This window comes from Brachyistius frenatus, unplaced genomic scaffold, assembly GCF_029030835.1.
Source record: "Brachyistius frenatus isolate BFR_SWC_R1_liver_20210118 unplaced genomic scaffold, ASM2903083v1 Contig_16, whole genome shotgun sequence".
NCBI classification, from domain to species: domain Eukaryota; kingdom Metazoa; phylum Chordata; class Actinopteri; family Embiotocidae; genus Brachyistius; species Brachyistius frenatus.
The window spans coordinates 4,945,198-4,965,753 of NW_027210615.1; the positions used below are offsets into that span (position 1 = coordinate 4,945,198).

The following is a 20,556-nucleotide window of genomic DNA, read 5'->3' on the forward strand; positions in this document are numbered from 1 at the left end:
CATTACCCAGGGAGTGGTGGTTAATGTAGTAGTGTTGTGTCAAATCACTGCTACAGGAGTCCAGAGCTGCTTGAGGTCCCATTTCCACACTGTGGCGTCTCTGCATGCCCACAGGCTCAGTGAGCTCTGGTTATCTTGTTATGTGGTGCCATACTTTTATACTTCCAAGATTTGCTGAGGTTCCAGCGGAAATTTACTCTCGGATGTCAGAGGAATATTATCATGGTACATTCTTTCATTCAGAGTAGCTAATAGGTGTGGTGGTCTGGCTCCATCTTCTGAGCCACAATGGTCATGTTTCAGATAGCTAATGTGGTGTATTAGAGGCAAAGTCACCTATTTGGGTCTCCTTGTTCCATGAAGTATGTAAGGTAAAGGCGTACGGGGCCATAGCTCTGCTTACATTTGGTTACACTCTACATGATTTTGAGGGATGTTGAGATTTCCTGTTCTCTGGAACTCATCATGCTGAGAGCATGCAGTGGCAGTTCCCACAAAATATGCCCCAGCTATCAACATCTTATTGGGTCTTCTCATGTGTGCTATTTGGATGACTGGCGACCAATAATCATCAAGCCACCATAAGCACCGAGACCAGTTAGCTGACAGTAATTGTGTAGTGATTTTTTTTATATATACTACTATATATATATATTTTCATTTTATAAAGCCGCACATGAAAATACTGAACCACATTTATAAATGCATCTGACATGTGCACTTTTGAAATGTAAGAGATTACAGTTTACCACCTAACCTGTTTAAAATGTAATAAGAAATGTAACTATCGATTACTTCAACAAAGTCATGTAACCCATTACAATTTATTACTTTTTGATTACTGTTCTAACACATGTTTTAGGCTTGAAAAGTTCAAGCTGAAACAGACATTTTTTTTTCCCGCAATCTCAAACACATTCTCTGTTCAGGTCAACTCCATGTTGAGTGATGATACAACTAATATGTATTTTACAGATTTTAAAGATATATGTAACTAATTACGATTTATTTTGTATTTTAATTTCATGTAACTAGTTACTCCCCAACACTGCATTATTGCCTATGAACTCACAGTTGGACCTTTTTTTGGTGCACAAGATTAATGAGCCACTGCTGTGATTTGCTCTATCTCTCGGCCATTTTTTAATTTTTTTTTAGTTCAAATTCGTTCTCCAGTACTGAGACGGACGTCCATATTCACTTATCCATAATTATCTTTAAAAGCTGTGTTTTGCAGGGGAAACACCACTCCCTAGATATCATTAGTCAGACGTACAGTTGTTATACAGGAATGTTTGCTGGCTAAAGTGTATTTAAAGCTATTGCCATCGGTGCTTGTCTCTGTAATTTGCCTCACATGTTGCAGGTAGTGAAAATAATTTAGCACTAAAACACGTCTGTTCTAATGTCACATATAAACTCTAGGATCTGTATTAAGTGTCCTAAAGCGAAAGTGGAGACTGTTATTTGTGTCTGTAGTGTGGTATATATTCCCACTAAATGCACCCCCCTCAGATAATGTTGCTAATCCCTTTAACTGCACTCTTCTTTCTCTTTCTCTGTTGCCTCTCTGTCTGTGGCTCGGCCAGTGTTTACATCCCCGGGCTTGGTGGCTAGCTGATATTGTGTTTTGCGGTATCATAGCTTCATTCTTCCAAAACCATCTGAAGCCCCATTTCCACACCCTGACATCTGTTGTCCATATCGTACCCTAGAGCTTGATGGCTGTACTCACTCTGGTCAGTGTTTACCAGCTATTGTGTTTGTGGAACCAAAGTGCTGAGGCTCTGCCGGCGCCTGAGGTTCCAACGTGAGTCAGTTTCCAAACAGTAGGCAGCCGTATCCCCGGCCAGACTCTCTCGCTCTGCCTCCCTCCTCGTGTTTTGATTCAGTTCACTCCTGTCACTGTTATTTTATAGATTATTTTCTTGAAACCGCAGGTCAGCATCACACATGTACATGCAGTGTACATTCAGTGGTTGTTGTGACCCTTTCTCTTTAACACATCACAGATTGTCTGTCTATTGCTCAGTGGTTGTTGAAGAGGGTGTGTCTTTGTCTGCATATTAAGCACATCTCTTTGTAGTAAAGCAGAATGCTGCCAATGGTATTGTGTTTTTCTTTCCCAACATGCAACAGCTTCCAAAATGCGGTTTGTCTGGCAAGCTGTCATACAATTATTTTGCAGCCCGTTGGCAAGATAAAGATAAGGTTCATCTAAAAAACTCTTTATTTTGAATTGGAGAAGATTAAGAATCCATATGTGGATTTTTATTGTGATTATAGCATCCTTTAAAAGGCATCTGAAGGCATACGTTTTTGTTTGTCGAAACATCCTGGTGAAAAGCTCTGATTCTGGCACTGGGAGTGGCCAAGTCTGAAGTCTTTAGATCCCCTCCAAAGAGGCTTTAACTTTCTTAATCATTTAAATGATTAACTTATCTTGGTACTAATGTCTTTAAGTCAAAGAACTTAAATATTTTAAGATATTGTCTTTGATCATTTTCAGTTTTCTTCCATTTGAGCATTTTCGTGTACACTTGTTCACTTTTTTCACTGTTCCATTCCAATTTTCTCTTTTCTCTTTGAATTTAATTATGGATAAGATTATATTCTATACATTTTGCAGTGCAGGCGTTTTTATATGCAAACCCTGGACCACTTGGTTAACTTCAGGTGGAGTAAGATCTTTATCAACAACTACTGTGCTGCCCTTGAGCAAGGCATCTAACCTCCAAAGGCTCCAGTTTATTAGCTCATATTACAAATATTCCCTCTGAAGGTGCATAAAAGGGTTTGGATCGCAGTCTACTTTCTCTGTGTTAAAGTTTAGGGTTAAATCTCAAGTGTCTAGAAAGACAAATTGCTCGTCCCCCAAACTGGTCCACGCTGCTGAAATCTCCATTTGTCAAGGTCTGTTGTTTGGTCCTGTCTGTGGTATAATAACAACCGGTCTGTTGCCGCCTCAGTTTGCTTTTCCACACTGCGCTGTCTGCTCAGCCAAGCACTGCAGAACAGGGCAACGGACAGATTAGACATAATTACCTTGTGATGCTTGTTAGGGATTAGGTTTGTGTGTGCGTGCGTGCCCCAGCTAGCAGCGTGTGTGTGCATATTTGTGACACCCAGCGTCCATCAGTCACCATATTTGTTTTGTCACACCACACCTGTCCCCGTTACGCGCCATAATCTGCCTAAATAAATCACATTACGGTTCGTCGGCTCGACCGAGCGTTACTCCGCCGCAGCCCCGTCGATGGAGCCAAGACGCCATAATAAGTTTCAATTAAACGGAGATGATGCCGGTTTGGTCCTGTTTGTCGCTGTAACTTGTTTATTTGCCCTCTTTTTATCTCATTTTCAGTGTTTTCAAAACCAAGAGGGCGATTTTTCTTCATTAAAACTTGAATCAACTGATATGGGCAATTCTGTATGGAGTGTGTGTATGTTTGTGGACTGGCAGCCCTTTGTGTTTTACGTGTGTTTATGCTCGTGTGTATCTTGGTGTTACAATTGCAGTGTTGTGTCATGTTCAGGGACTATTTTCAAACTTCAAACTGGCTGAATAGGGGACAGCCTAAGATATTATTGATTCATGTGGTGACCCAGATGTGTGTTTATTTATGCAAATGTGCAAATATAGAGTGGAAATGTAGCGGTCAAAAAGGCAAAGAAATGTAGATTTGAAATGTCTCTTTTTCTAGACTTGTGTTTTCTTCTCTGCCATTGCCTTTTGACATTGGTCCTCTTTCCTCTTGTCGGTCTAGTTGTTCCCAGAGACCGGGCCTCGTCAGGGGGGAACTAGGGTGACCATCCTGGGAGAAAACCTGGGACTGCAGTTCAGAGACATCCAGATGGGCGTCCGGTTGGGGAAGGTGCCCTGTGTACCTATTGAGGAGGAGTATGTGAGTGCTGAGAGGTAAGTCAAGGGACAGAGGACACACGTAAAAGTAGGCACGCATGCACACATACATGCACAAACTGTTAAAAAGGCACGGAGATATCTGTGCTTACTAAGCACAGAAATCTCCGTGAATGCTTTTGCAGCCACACACAGACAGAAACTGTATCTCACACACAAATCTGAGGACACACACACACACACACACACACACACACACACACACACACACACACACACACACACACACACACACACACACACACACACACACACACACACACACACACACACAAACCCGGGAAGCAGCAACGAGTACCTCTCTCATCCCGACCAATTAAACGCCAGAACAAACCCGAACCACAACACGTCTCTTTGTAGGTGCAGCCTCATTCAGCAGCTAAAAAGATAGAGACAGCAGATATTTTATTTTTGCGTGTGTGCATATGTCGTTCCCCTCCATTATTCCCTACATATTCCCCTTCCTTTATTTTTCTCATCCCTCCATCCTGACATTTACTCCTCTGCAGGGTCCTACACGGCTGAGGAATCGAGTTCACGCAGATCAAACAATCTCTCTGTGGTGCAGTTAGTTGGGAAATGATGCATGTTGAGATAGAGGGCATCTCTATTCAAATATTACACACACGTCAGTTATTCTGCACATTATTCCTGACATGCCGGCCTCCTCAGATTCTCCCATTTTTCTTTTGACTTTCTTTCACCGCTCCTGAGATACAGATCTATTGTGCGAGGTATTTTGGTGCAGTGTGCCATCCATACAAAACCTCTGTTGTGACCGACCAGTCCCTCCTTCCTACTTATCTAAAGCGCACAGTAAAGGCACTGAATGAATTACCCTGCACTTTACTTCATCAGGAACACTAATAGTTGTGTGGATGTTTTTCTGTGGTTTGTTTGTTTTGTTTATGTGTCCCTGCTCTCGTCATTTTATGGACACGGTGTCGAATAAAGAAGCATCTTTTCAAAGCTGGATTTTATTCTCCATCTCCAGAATCGTGTGTCTGCTGAACGATGCTACCGGCTACAGGGTCCAAGAGGCTCAGGTGGAGGTGTGTGTGAGAGACTGCGTCAACGACTACAGAGCGCTGTCACCAAGGCCGTTCACCTTTGTGGTAAGGACCCAGGCGAGAAGATTCTCCAAATGCTCTTTCGTCAGATCTGTTGTTGTATGACGAACATGACGAGTTGAAGGAGACACCTTCGCTGTCGTAAGATGTCCAGTAACTCGGCAAAGGTTTCAGTTTGAAAAGGGCTTCATGAAGAAAGATGAAATATGACTCCAAAGAGATAATTCTTAGAAAATGAATACAGATTGAGACCCAAGTGATAGTGAATTGAAGATCACTGTGTTTTCGATGACTGTGGCAATTTTGGGTTGCAGGTGACACCTTAATGCAGAGAAACTTTGTGTTACCTGATTTATCTTGTTTCAGTTTGTACTTTTGTTTTCAAGCATTTAACATATTTTTCTATAATGTCTTTTTCCATATCCTATCCGTTATCCTTTAAATCGTAAACTGTTTTTCCATGAAACTTGATAATAATATGAGTGAAATTAGTGACATATTTCACAGAATCAAAATTAAGTTAAGAAGCATTCACCCAAAAATGTTTATGTAATTTGGCTTGTTTAAAAAAATAAATGTTTATTTTTCCTCTCTTTTCCAGACTCCATACTTCACCCGTATCCAGCCATCTCAGGGGCCCATTTCAGGCGGCACACGAGTCACCATAGAGGGCAGTTACCTTAACGCAGGCAGCTATGTGTCTGTGAGCATTGGACCCCAGCCCTGCTACTTCAAAAAGTATGTTTTACTTTTAAATTGAAATTAAATTAAAATGACCCCTCAAGGGAAACTGGATCCCCTTCTAGGAGATAATGGGATTTAGATAAGAATAAGTCAAATAAGGAGTTCTTAAGGTAGTCAAACACATTTCTAATTATAACTGAAGGTACTGTAGATAATGCAGGAAAACAAAAATGTGTGCATAAATAAGGATTCACTGTTTGAGGATTTGTTCATGTGTGTTGCACATTTTTTTTTCATTATTATAAAGATATTACATGCACATGGAAGCATGTAATCAGTGTGTCAGGTTAGGTTGTGTTTGTGTGTGTGGGATCATGACTGTTTGTATTAAGTGTGTGCGCCTGCTTGTTGCTTGCAGACACACAGCACCTCGTCGTCTGCACTCACGCAGGCTTTCTCTAATCTAGAGCATGAAAAACGTCCAAACTATCACCACAGTTGCTTGCATGTCAAATGCATGGATTAGCCTCTCATAGCTAATCTCTATTGAAGCAAGCGTGCGCTAGCTTTGATGTCACAGCAGTCATTTCTCCACAGCCTCCTCACAGTAATCCCACTGACTCCACTTCAACACAACTGTTCGCTCACCTCAACTCTGTCTTTATCTGTCACACCCTAACTGTGGGACTGTGTTTATGGCATCTTGTGAAAATTGCTGGGGCACTGGTTCTTTCTGAATGGGGTTGCTATGGTTACAGGCCAGGGGACTTCAGAGGGTGGATGTTGTAGATTCTGTCTCACTTTTTTTTTTTTCTCTCTCTTTCTCGCACACTCTCCTCCTCTCTATGTGACTGCCGAGGTATATAGAGGCAACAATAGAATGAGCAACAGTAGATTAAAGTGCACACACACAACAAACACACATATACATGTACGCACATGGCCCAGAAAAGCAGCCGCCACTCAACTGTGCTAAATACATATTAAATAATGTAGCTACTGGTGACTGCACTCAAGACTGCAATTCAAAATGTTATTTTGCCTGTGGGACCAGAAAGCATTGACACACACACACACACACACACACACACACACACACACACACACACACACACACACACACACACACACACACACACACACACACACACACACACACACACACACACAACCTCTCTCCACCCTCCCCCAGTGTTTGTGACGGGTGGCGTCGATCTTTGTGAGTGCACTGATCATAGTAGGTACTGTATAAACGTCATTAAAGATGACTTGAATTTCCTGGTTTTTTTTTTTTTTTTTTACACTACAACAAACCCATCTCACTTAAAAAAAAAAAAAAAAAAAAAAAAAAAGAGTTCAAGCTCCAGAGGAGGGTTTCCACGAGTTACAATTTACAGAGCCATTGTTGTTATTTCACATTCTTTTCAGAAATTTTGGTTCACCTCGAGTGAAATATGTCTACTTTACAATTTGTATTTTCTCTGTTTCACCTGTGTATGTTTCAGTGCTTTTGTGGGATTAAAAAAAAAAAAAAAGAGCAATTCTCCATATAGACCACATTTACATGGGGCATTAACATGCTATATGAATCTAGCTATCTTATCGGCATAAGTACAAATTCATGTTAGCAAAAGATGAAAATCTGAGGGTGGTCTGGCTCGTATTATGATCAGATGGCAGCCAAGTGTAAATCCAATCCACACAGCGTGATCACATGCAGGAGAGAAAGAAAACAAAACAAATAATCCCGTCAGGCTGGAAAGTCAATGAGCAAGTCTTTTCTTGTAAAAAGTTATTTAAAAATGAATGATGGCCGTCCATGGCTTGGGCCATATTTGCTTACAGCTCTACCAGCCACACTTAAATAATTTACATAAAGAGATATGAATGCAATGCAGGCAGAAATCAATGAAAGAGAATATTTATTGACTCCAGGGTAAATGCAAACACCCAATGGATCAGATGTTGTTGTCGAGACAATATAACCAGAAACAGAACACATGTGAATACTACTTGTAAATGGGGCCACAGACAGTACACTTTTTTGGCTTTTTTTTTTTTACGTTTCTGTGTGCTGCCTCTGCCTCACATTGTGTTGTGATCAAAAGCTCCAACTCTGGTTTGATTCATATAATCCATGAGACCAGGAGAAAATTGCAGCACTCAACTGGCTGTATGGGCTGAAGTGCTCTGGTCACACGCACACTTATCTAATCCCAGAGGCAGGTTTCATTATGATTTAAAGAGCATGAGATTAATTGTCTTCAGAGGACAGACATAGGTAATTACCAGGAGATGTCATATCAACTCTTCAGCCTTGACTTCAGTATTAAAGGAATGACCTCCCACATGAATGCAATCATTGCCTCTTTATTATCAGAATTCAGTTTTCAGAGCCATCAGACTAGAGTGTTGTTGAGAACCTCTCTCGTGTGAATTGTTTTTTTTCTCCACACTGTTTTGTCTTCGGTGTTATTTTCTGCCATCTTGTGTGTATTCTCGTCCAAGAATTCAGTATTCATTGGAAATTCCTGTGAGAAAGCTCAACCGTTTTACCCTTCAAATATTAGTTTTGAAGCCTTTCTTATGACAAAGTTTTTTTTTTTTTTTTTTTCTGTGCCTGGTCAGTCTTTGTGGATAGTCAGCCCTTTTGGGCCAAACTATGAAATTTGCTCTCTGCCAAAATGTGTGCTGGGTGTAGAATCACCTTCCTCCAACTTGTCCTTTGCCTGTCCATCCAGGAGGAACGCCCGTGAGATAGTGTGCGTTACACCAGCTGGATTGGCACCGGGCAGTACTTCAGTCTTGGTGGACATTGATGATGCTGAGCTCAGAAATCCTGAAGTCAAGTTTAACTACACCGAAGACCCCACAGTCCTGAGGATTGAGCCTGACTGGAGCATTGCCAGGTAAGCCACTGTGTTGTGTAATTACTTGCTCAGCTGGATTGCTTAGTTTTACTACAAACATTTTTAGGTCCATTTAGCTTACATTGTCCATTTGTCCAGTAACACATCTGAGAGGGATTATTTGACTGTAGCAACACATATCTGTTGTTCCTAAAATACATCCCAGCACTGTTAGAGAGTTCCTGCAGGGACGTCAATAAAATCACTGAACCGAAAGTTTCCTGCTGGGAATTTGTCTTGTAGGGATACTGAATGAGTGCTGGTTGGATATTCTCAGAAGCTAGTGGCTTCAGGAAATCAGAGTTTGGACTTTGGCTTTTACACTACTGCTTGTGATGCAGGAGCATGAGCAGGGCAAATCTGAGGCAGCCTTCTCGAGGCAGTCTGAGCAGACTTAAATGCTGGATGAGAGCTCTGACAGCGAGTTTAGATGGAGGTAAATTGATGGTGCCTTCGGAGATTTTCCATCTGGCTCAAACGAGACATTTTTAGTGGAGGGAATCATCAGCAGCAGCAGCAGCAGCAGCAGCAGCCGCCGCTCGGTTCATCAAAACATGGAGGAGTGTGAGTGTGTCAGATTATACAGCCCATTAATTGTTTGAATGTGATCTGTGATTGAAGAGGCGGCTAACACTGATCAGCTGATGGTGCATGACAGTGTTACGTTTTTTTGCCTGAACTAATTCAACTGTTGCAGTTGGATGTTCAGCTTTCTCCAGCCTGTCATGCAGCGCTGTATATCACCAGCTAAATAAATAAAGACCCTCCACTACTCAGCTTTGAACATGACAGCAGCGTCACCAGTGAGAACACACACAAGCAAATAGTTTCACATTAAAGTAGATTTACTGTGCTGGAGGGTAGACATACGCTCATATCGGTCCTTATGATGGATACTGGGGTTAGTAATGAATACCTCAGTGATTCAACCTCGGTTCTGTTGGTCTGTGGGAGGTCGGTCGATTTTGATGTTACTTACACTAATCAGTGATTTGAATTCCAATTAGGGAGCATATGTGTTGGATTTTTCTCCCAGTAGTATTAATTACTAGCACACAGATTCATGGCACCTGATGGTCTTTGTATAATTTTAGTCTTGGATCTCTGTAAGGCGATGAGGATCAATATTGTATTTTCGTCTAAAACCACCTCCTGTGATTTGTCTGTAGTTAAAATGCAGTCCAGATTGATGAATTTAGTTACACAGGAGCAAAGCAATTACAGTATATTACCCACCTGACAATTTGTCTAATATCACATATTCCATCAGAATTCATCCTGAACGCATTTCCTTTCTGTTCAGTCAGTCCTTTCATCCCCTGTCCTCTTTAATGTCTTTAGGAGTTTGGAGACAGTTGTCCCGCCCTGTTTCCTTCCCGCTTGCTTCTTTCTTTCCCTCCCTGTGTTCCTGCATTCCCTGTTGTTACTCATCAGCAGATTGCAGGAGATAGATGCAGAGCTTGTTAGAGAAAAGTGTTGATGAATCCTGCCCGGTTCCCTTTGCCCAGTACGACCGGCCAAGAAGCAGCTGAGGCCCAATCACTGCTCTGCCCACCCACTGTGAGGGTGTGTGTGTGTGTGTGTGTGTGTGTGTGTGTGTGTGTGTGTGTGTGTGTGTGTGTGTGTGTGTGTGTGTGTGTGTGTGTGTGTGTGTGTGTGTGTGTGTGTGTGTGTGTGTGTGTGTGTGTGTGTGTGTGTGTGTGCGTGTGTGTGTGAAGCTCCAAACTGGGGTTCTGCTTCAAGAAGCTCACTCAGGGGTGATGATCCCACATAAAAAAAGAGGCATGCATGCACACATACACACAAACATCCCCGCTGATTCCCAGAGTCCCTGATGTTTGGCCCCAGATCCCTCCTCCATCTGGCTCAGAAAACCACAAAACAACTCACACACCTCGCTAACAGCAACCAAACAGCAAGTGTGTGTGTGTGTGTGTGTGTGTGTGTGTGTGTGTGTGTGTGTGTGTGTGTGTGTGTGTGTGTGTGTGTGTGTGTGTGTGTGTGTGTGTGTGTGTGTGTGTGTGTGTGTGTGTGTGTGTGTGTGTGTGTGTGTGTGTGTGTGGTGTGCTTCCAGCCAGTGGGTAATTTAGCTGATGCATTTCAACCAGTGCTCTGCGAACATATCGGTTCAGGTAGAAAGTACAACGGACCAGTGAGATGTGCTATTATATGGGTTCATAGCCGCCTTATTGTCTGCCTTTGTACGAATGCATGCGCGCCTGCAGAGCATCATCATTGTGTTTGGGAGATGATCGCGAAAGTGGATGAAAGACAGTGAAAAGAGGGGAAAAAAAGCAGGGGTGGAGAAGGAGTGCATTATCATTGTGCTCGGCTGATGATATCCCATTTAGGAGGAAGACGGAGCACTTCAAAAATAAATCAATGAGGAGTGCTCTTGTGGGGTGCTGAGGGAAGATATTTGGGCTCTAGTAGAGGTTGGAGAAGCAATTTTGGAACAAAATATTCAAATCTTCTCCCAAACAGACTGGTTAAACACAGCAGATGGGTATGAGGCTTATCGCTCCTTTAGCAAGTGCTGCCAAGGTGCCTTTTAGCAAAGCACCGAGTAGCACCACTCCTGCAGTACAGCTGCTTAATGGTTGCCATTAGAAAACTGGTTGTTCTGGGTAGCTGCCAAGTCTAAATATAGGTATTCAGGCAACAGGGTGGCCCTTCCTACGATATACTTGAGAAAAGTATTGATTTAATCAGCAGTATAAAGGTCACAGCAGGAGGTAGCAGAGCGACGTTCGTGCACACAGGTCAGCACGGATGGAGTACGGCGATTCAGCTTTTTTTTGAGTTGTGGCCACATTTTTTCATAAATAAAAAAGACTAAAACGACTCTTTTATTTTGAAAATCTAGTGGAGCTGTAGGTTACAATATTTGATCCCCTTTGTGTGTGTTCGAAGCGAACAGGATATTCCATGAGATGGACTCCAACAGCATGCTCTATCAAAAGTAAGAAGCCTTTGATAGAATGTGCACCATTGTTGCATGTGGTATCCAGTTTTCCTCCTCTACAATTCATACATGATCCATGCATCCATGCAAAACAGTGAGAGATTCTGTAGTGAAGGGACTCCGAGCAGCAATAGTTGATACACTGGAGAGCTAATGGCTCGTATGCCAGCAAGCCGGAAAGCACTGGTCAGTCACAGTCGGCTTCCAAACATCTATTGGTTTTCTCTACTGTGGCGTTTTTCTTCTCTTTGGCAGTTTGTTCTCAGGATTGTACATTATTTCCCTCATTAAAGACTCAATCAGTTAGAAAGCTTATTAGCTCGGCTACTTCCAGGACATTTAGTTCACACTGTTTAATTATTGAAAAGACAAATCTGTACCAACACCTTCTGTCTAATGAATGTCTGGAGCAGTGTGCACCAAAACAGAGGAGGGTCAAATAAATGTGGACAGTGCAACACACCTAAGCACTATGAGGATGGCTTTTTTGTTGGTCTTTTTTTTAATTTTTTTTATCAAGGGCTCAAATTCAATTTTTTTTAGTTTTCCAAAGTTGAATTTGAATTGAGGGATTATTGCAGGTTACTTCACCCCCACAAGCAAGTGCAATGATTACTGCGATTGTGCGGAAAATAATGAATTAACCCCCCAATTTTTTTGTCTTTAAATGACAGTGCGACTGAGTCTTATGTTTGTTTTATTCGTTTTAAGTTAAGTCTTCAAAAGTATCAAAAACATATGACTTTCAGTCAGAGGAGGATTTGACCAAAGAAAAGGTGAACACAAAAATAAAGAGCAAGCTGTAAAAATAAGAAGAGATGGCAAGAGAAGCAGGGAGAGCAGACAGAAAGAAACACTTAACAACAGCGGTTGGATTTCCCCAGCTATCTCTGGGAGTTTGCTCTGATTGTCTTGTTGTCTGTTCCCTGAAGCATGTACCTGAGCTAAAGAGACTCACTTAGACAAAGAGAGGAGCAACAGGGACAGAGGGACTCAGTACAAATATACATCAAGCAGAGGAGGGGAGGGGAGAGGAGGCTCAGGACAAACAGTGTTGTAAGAAGTGCAGCATTTGTGGCAATAGCATAAACATCAAATACAAAAAAATAATAATTTCAGCGTGGCCCTAAGTGTTAATCAGATGTCTTCATCTTTCTTGTGGAGACCACAGTAACATTGTGCTCGGCCCCTTTTTCGCCTTCTGTTCGCTGTTCATGACTAAGCACAGTTTACAGTATATAGCACATTCAGCCACAACAAAGGTTCACAAAGTTTTCAGACCATGTGACAAACCACATTTCTCAAGTACAACTTCCCACTGAAAGATATTAGCAGTTGCGACGTGTTGTGACGTCACTCTATTTGGCTAAGCACAGACACAATGTATTATTAAATTATTTAAATGATAAAAAACAGCTAATTTTGACATCTTTGTAATGTAATGTGTGAATGTAAAATTAATTTCAATTATAGTTTTTTGGAATGATGAATACCACCAGATAGAGCCTCAAGTAACGTTCAGTTTTGATTCCATCTGATTGACAGATTTGTTGAATTATTTTAGTGTTCATTTGGAAGGCTGTGATTTGTTATGCTCTTCAACCGTACTGAGTTTTACTGAGCTGTGTTCCTGATATTTTGTCGACATAATTCATATAAATGGGGTGGGCAAAATCATAGGAACACTTCTGACCTCGTATGGTTTAACAGCATCACTGCATACGCAACAATATGTTCCAAGGGACCAGATTATTATGATGCTATGCACTAATATTAATGTATGATACAGCAACATGATTTATATAACTGAATGGTAGTTTTCCTAACTAATAAACCAGGGTACATTCTCATAATGTGATACAGAAAACTCATTTTTGTTCTTAGTTGAATGAAGGACATTCAAAATAATAATAACAGAGTCTCAATGTAGGTTTCACAATATTACAAGTTAAAGTTAACAACATTTGTTAGAGTCTTCTCTACAGAACAGACTTAATTTGTACAAAATTAATTCCACCACATCACAGCAGAGTGTCACAGTACTCAGTCAGAGTGAATTGAATTGTCTCACTTCCAGTTATTTAAACTGTATTTGGTTGTTGAAGATTACAGCGCCGCAGTAGAAATGACATGAATACAAAACATTAATGCACATATTATGTTAAAGTTAAACCAATCCAACAAAGATACTGCTACATTTCTGTCAGCTGTCAAAATGTCAATCAAAGACTTGATGTCACTCATGACATCTACAGTCACATCTCACACATGATAGTGTTTAAGAAAAGAATGAAAGAGACGATTTCGCAGCTGGTAATGGGCAACCTGCCAAAAGAAAAAAAAAATCACTGAGAAGAATTGCCAGACCTGAAGCCTTTTATCTCCCTACAATGCAGGAGATGGTACGTCTACCTTTATCATTCACTCCCCGTCTCGCCCTATCATTACCAATTGCTGCCAATGTGAGTCGTGCTGGATTAGAGAGAAAGATGAATGTCTGGCGTTAGCCAAACGGGCTCTCTATCCAAGATATTAAGAGGCTCTGTCTCTGTATCCTCACATTCTATCATGTCCTCTGCTGTTGGTGCTTGTACACTAAGTCGTTCTGGATAAGTGTCAGATTAATGTAGACTAAGAAAGGACACCTGCATATTGCAGAAGTCAGTGGTAATACATGGTAAACCACGAGTTTACCTTGGTATCCTTGTGTGGTGGAGGGTTGAAGACTCAACAAGCCGGGGCAGTAAGGCCTAGTCAAAGCCTCAGTGAATGGGAAGATGCCATGAGAGAATTTGTAGTTATTGTGTTGGCTTGTAAGGCCTGTGGATGTGTTGCCTGGATCAGTTACCTGATCCTGCAGGGCGCTCGAGTTCCCCAGATTTACCAGCTAGTCTGACTACAACAGTACAAATTCTACCGTCCCTCACTGGGCATACGTTGCCCCATCCCAAGCTTGAATGGTGCAGAGACAGAAAGGATTGTCAGCTCCAGCTGTCACATCATAATCCTACAATTTAGAAGCAGTGGGTCATCGGTGCAGTCACCGCTCATCTGCTTGCAGCTGCAGAAGCTAAAAATGAACATACCTGTGGCTTACGTCTCAAATGTTAGAAAGTCCAAGAGATACTTTATGTCTGTCACTTTCACATGGAGGCAATGCAGGGAGACTCAGAGGCTTTCTTAAAGCCAACAAAGTTATCCTGAATCCTGGAAGAATGGCAGTAAAGGAACAGGGATAAAGGGATAAAGGACAGGGAGAGCATTACAGCTTTACATGGCCAGCTGCTGTCGGGATTTTTAGGCCTCCACTGTGTACAAGTACATATTGTACATAGATGATTATCAACATACACCAAAATGTATATTTTTAGGAGGGTAAAGATCCAAAACCTTCAAAAGTAGCTAAAATAACAAGAGGCAGGTGGTGAGCAGTGACAGTGAAGCCATTACCACCCTCAGCAGGATCCCCCACAGAGAGCCGATATCTCAAGCTGCAGGGGGAGTAAATCTTAAAAACACTCGTCTTTAAGGTGTAGATGGTGGAGGCCGCAGTCAGGGATCTCTGAGCGTGAGAATTACGTTCTGGTAAAACATCCGCAGAGAAATGAGATCCCTTTTTCTGTAAGATCTGACTGCAGGTGTTGGCCAGTCAAACTACAGGCTTCACTGCTGTTTAAAAAAAAATGCTTCAGCATCCAATGTGCAGTAAAGGAACACCACATTGTTTATTTCACCCTTTTATTCCAGACAGCAGTGATAGAGACTACAGTATGCCTCCTTCAGGCAGTGAGAAACCTGCAGAAAGACACATGATAGGGACTCTTATAAACTATATTTCTCAGGCTCAGATCACCTCGCAGCAGTGAGGAGCAGGAATCTTCGAGCAGAAAACAGAGTACCATACTCAAACGCTGGCACTGCCTCCGTAAAACAAAGAGGGCATCAGGAAAGTAAGACATCTCTCAAGAAAACCTCATAAATCCAATTTAAGTGTAGCGGTGAAAAGGAAAGACAAACTCCATTGTCTTTACAAGTGTCAGGAGTCCTCTTTGATAAAGATAAAACTGTTCCATGAACTTCATGATCCTCCCTCAGTGCTCATAAACTTGCTATGTTGGAGACATAAAAAAAAATAAAAAAAGTCCACCAATCATTTTGGTTCGCACCAACATGAGATATTATTTCTTAGTAACTAATATTTTCCAGAGACCAACTCCATTAACAGTTGCCTATTTGACAAGTAGAATTTTCTCACCAATCATCTGTGGTTTCACATCAACAATCAGAGAAATATTTTCAGATTTTATCCGACCGAAAAGACGTTTCCACACCAAGACGATGTGAGTCTGCCTTCACACACTATTCACTAACGAAGAGACGCTTTGGGGCTTCAGCCAAGTTCTGGCATCGTGATTTACTGTACTCAGTCCAGTGACCTTCATCAGCTCAAGGCAAACACATATTTACTGAAGATAGACTTGTGATTAAACTCTGTGCAGTATCTCTGAGGATCCCCCCCCACCCTCCGACTCCGTTTCTCACTCTACCTCTTTCACTTTCTTTCACACATACGTTCTCCCTTTCATGGTGATGCTGAACTACACAGTAATGTGTGTTTGTTACTGCCAATGTTGATTATACTCCTTACAAAACTATTCAAGTCTATCTTCCCATTATACTAATTTACAAAAATAATTATATTTTTGATTTAAAAAAAAAATTCTACCTCGGTTACATTTTTGTTTGTAAAGTATGTTGTAGAAATTTTACTAAATAATGTATTGCAGTTGTTTTTTTCGCCTGGTTTCCACTTTTGAAATCCAGTCGCTGCTTGTAGCACCCACAGCAAGATATTTTGATGGTTGTTTTGCCGAAGTACTTAGTTAAGGTTAGGGAAAGACTCTGGTCTTAGTTTCATCCAGTAAAAGTTGATGGTGTCTTGAAGCACATGACACTATTGCTGTGTTCCAAATGGCTTACTTTTGTGCACTAACTCACAATATTAAGTGCATGAGTGCGTTCACACTGTCAGGTACAGAAACGTGTAGTGCAGTACAAGTGCCAGGATGATCTACTCAAAACGGTCCAAAGAAAAGTGTGAAACTCTGTAGACTTTCCACCCTAAACGGTCGCCATCTTGGCTGCGTAGAGGAAGGAGAGGGACCACCGATTTAAATAATTTTCGAATGAAGGCGTCTGAGAAAGTTGCAGCTGTTCCTGAATAAAACTGTTTCATTTAAATTACAGCTGTTAGACAGAAGAACCAGTGTGTTTACTGAGTATGTTAAACAGAGGGTGCCAAAACATGTTAATTAAAGCTGCAGATATGTTGGCGGGTGATGTATTCACAAGCTGAGGTTACTTCCAGTCAGGGCAGAACAATAGAGTGTGTTTTGAAACGGCACTACCCTGTCTAAGCTCCTGCAATACACAAGTAAGAGTCCTTCACCTGGAAGAGCACTATTTATTAGTGCACTACGGGAAGTATGTCATTCCGAACACAGCATATGTGTTCAAAAACATTTCAACTTCCTCTCCTGCCATCAATTAAACCCCTAAAAACTCTGCTTTGTTCATCAAGGTTTATATATTTAGAATTTTTTTTTTTTTTTTTTTATAGAAAAAGAAAACCCTTATGAGCGGTTCAGATGTAACTACACCTTTACTTTAATTGGCTGCAACCAATCAAAAGTTGCATGGAAATGGATTATACCTGGAGGAAGTCTCTCACCGACTGAGCATTTCTTTTGAACTCTTACCCTCTTTTGTGGCCTCTTCTTTTTCTCATCTATAGTGGAGGAACTCTGCTGACAGTGAGCGGGACCAACCTGGCAACCATTCGAGAACCAAAGATCAGGGCCAAGTATGGGCAAGCAGAATCCTTTCATGTAAGTACTGATGTGACTGACACACACTCGCAGCACAAACACACACACACACACACACACACACACACACACACACACACACACACACACACACACACACACACACACACACACACACACACACACACACACACACACACACACACACACACACACACACACATACCTGCATACACAAGCCTTTATACACACATTTAAATTCATAAACACACCCAGGCATACGGTATATTCGGTATGCATTATTCAGATTTACACATACACACATACATATATTAAATGTCAAATACTTTCAGACAGTCTCTCCATGAACATACCTACAAACAGCTACTTGTATGATGCTGAAGGTGGCAGACAGTCTCTCTGTGTGTTGCTCACGTCTCCTCTTTCTACCGCGACAGCTTCAGACATCTAACACTACCTCAGGCTATTTAGCTTTTCAAATGTCACTGCACCACATGGGTGTCTGTGTTTCACTCACCAAAAAAAAAAAAAAAGACTCAACATGAGAGACTCTGTGTGTGTGAGTGGAACGCTTGAAAACATGTTTGGGGAATAAAGAAGAGAGGGGGAAAAAAAAAAATCCACCTAAAAAACTGAAGTCCCATTTGAAAAGTTGAAGAGTTTCATCAGTTCTATTGGTAATTTTCATGAAGCATTTGGGTGATTGTCACTTTGAGTTGAAGCTCTTTAGTTTTCAGGGGGAAGAACTGAGCATCAAACAACACTAAGGCACTTCAACCTGCCGATAAAGCTGTCAGTTATTGAGGCAAACAGCCTACACGGTGCATCCCACACAGCGCTTTATCCAAGTGCTTTGCACTTAAAGGACCATTCTGATGTTTGTGAATGTTGTCGCTTATTCACAACAAATAGCAGTTACATTTTCCACACATTCCAGACAGATTTTGGTTTCCTTTTATTCCAGTACAATATAGCAATTAACTAGCAGAGACTTGTGTGAGATAAATAATGGAGTGTATCTGCATTTATTTAAAACAAAACAAAAAATGCAGGTCCCACGATTTGGATCCCAATCTTATAAACTACAGTATTTATCTTCCACATGCACAAATTCATGGTTGCAATTTAAAATACATTTGTAGTAAATTGTCATAAACATGCATGGTCCTCAGAGCTGTCCTATAAATTGATGCAAACTTGGCCATGACATCATGTATTCATGTATTCTCCGGGGCAGTGATGTAAATACTCAGGTACACGCAAAGGCACAGAGCACATTGGCTTGTATTAACAGTTGGTCATAAATTTGCAACCAATTTACATTTGCAATGGGTCTAACAGCACTGTAGTTTCACAGGGCATTGACTTACACAAAGGATGGGTTATTATACCCAACAGATCAATTTTAAAAGAAAATTATTGCCTGCAGGTTATTTGTAGTATTTCTAAGAGGCAGTGCTGCCTGTTATGCTTAATATCTAACCATCGTGTGAATAGAACTATAACGACAATTAGTATTTGAGTGTTTAAAAATCTTTAAGGAAAAGTGTTCAGATTTGTGTCAATGTGGCGTAAATATACAGTAAATCTATTCAAAGCATACTAAAGGAATTTCCCTTTTCCGTTCCTAAGATTACACAAGAGTCTGTTCTTTTTGCGTGCTAACAGAGCGCAGCACAGTGAAGCAGGGTGAAGCTATAACGTTGATGAGTAAGTATTCCAAGCTATGTCGCTTGATCGACACCAGCACCTGAGTTACAATCATGTTTTTGAATTTTTGGGGGAACAAAGAGAAATCGCAGGGAGCCAAATATGGCAATTAGGGGTGGTGGGGAGTGATAGTGTTGTTAAGGGAGAGAGACTTGTACATTTTCAACATTGTTCGTCATGTTGGGGAACCAAACTGACGTTTCGCCACAGTTCATCTCACATTTTCCCTCAGGCGCCTCAGAACGTCACAGCACAACTCGGCGTTCACAGTCTGACCCTGTGGGACAAGTGGGCGGTGCACAATCCCATGCATTTCAAAGGGAACCCACCCGGTTTCGCTCCTTATCTGAGGCGCCTTCTTTGTTCTTGGACAGCGATGTTTTTCCCCTTTCGAAACGCCACTCAAAGCACCTCGCCCGACTCGTTGCTGTATTGATGTAGATTTTCTGGTCTCTGATTTATGTTGCTGATTTTCCGAATTTGACATCAAATTTGTTGCGAGTTTTCTGCTCAAGCCCATCTTAAAAGCTTACACGCTGCAGTGGTAATAAAAACAAATGCAAGACGGGTGCTGATGTTGCTCAAGTGGCGTAACTTAAAGTACTTACAATTTCCACTTGCTCCGTTTGCGCATCACAGGAACAGTCCCTGGACTTTCTGATCGCCACTCGCATGTGATACGTTCTCACCGTGACTAACAACATCCATTGAACTCTTTCTTGTTCTCTGTGTCTCACTTTCAGAACTGTACAGTGTACAACAACTCGGTGATGGTGTGCCTCGCTCCGTCAGTGGCGGACTCAGAGCTTAGTTTTTCCGAGACTGGCACCGGCCCAGATGAGATCGGGTTCTACATGGACAACGTGAACGCTCTGATGGTGGTCAACGAGACATTCAGCTACTACCCCGATCCTGTCTTCGAACCGCTGAGTCCCTCTGGGGTACTGGAGCTCAAACCCACGTCGCCACTTATTCTCAAGGTCAGAACAGAAGGGCATAGAACTATTTTTCCAGTGCTTTTCTCTACTTAGCTGTACATTTCAGTTTATTTTTCCAGTCCTGTAATCTGATTCTGATGCTGGTTAGACAGCGTGCAGTAGGAATAGGACTATCGACGCCTTCGCAGATTTACAAGTTATCACATTTACTTGGTGTAATTATTTGTTTTCTCAGTATGCTTAGTTGTAGATATAAAGTTATTTGAGTTGCTCTTATTTCATCTTCATTTGACAAACTCATAATGTGGGAAGTACAAACAGAGAAGAACAATACTATCCCTGTTTTTAGTTCCAATATGGAATCAGTTTTTTATGTACCTAGTAATTAGGGCCCGAGCACCGAATTACTTATTGTTTATTATTGTTTTGTGTTATAACCAGTGTTGGACAAGTCTTTACGTATGGTACAATGATAGAAATAATGAAGTAGTAAAGTCGATTTCAGTTTA

At 41.4% G+C, this 20,556-nt stretch overlaps 1 protein-coding gene across 2 annotated transcripts in view; it reads left to right on the forward strand.

The window, feature by feature from the left end:
- plxna1a (plexin A1a) overlaps window positions 1-20,556 on the forward strand; it is a 262,803-nt gene that overhangs the window by 194,657 nt on the left and 47,590 nt on the right. For both annotated transcript variants that reach the window (XM_069694062.1, XM_069694063.1), the window contains exons 13-18: window positions 3,768-3,919; window positions 4,917-5,037; window positions 5,594-5,730; window positions 8,418-8,585; window positions 17,345-17,438; window positions 19,853-20,089. In XM_069694062.1, the coding sequence (XP_069550163.1) occupies window positions 3,768-3,919; window positions 4,917-5,037; window positions 5,594-5,730; window positions 8,418-8,585; window positions 17,345-17,438; window positions 19,853-20,089 (909 nt within the window). The remainder of the gene's footprint in view (window positions 1-3,767; window positions 3,920-4,916; window positions 5,038-5,593; window positions 5,731-8,417; window positions 8,586-17,344; window positions 17,439-19,852; window positions 20,090-20,556) is intronic.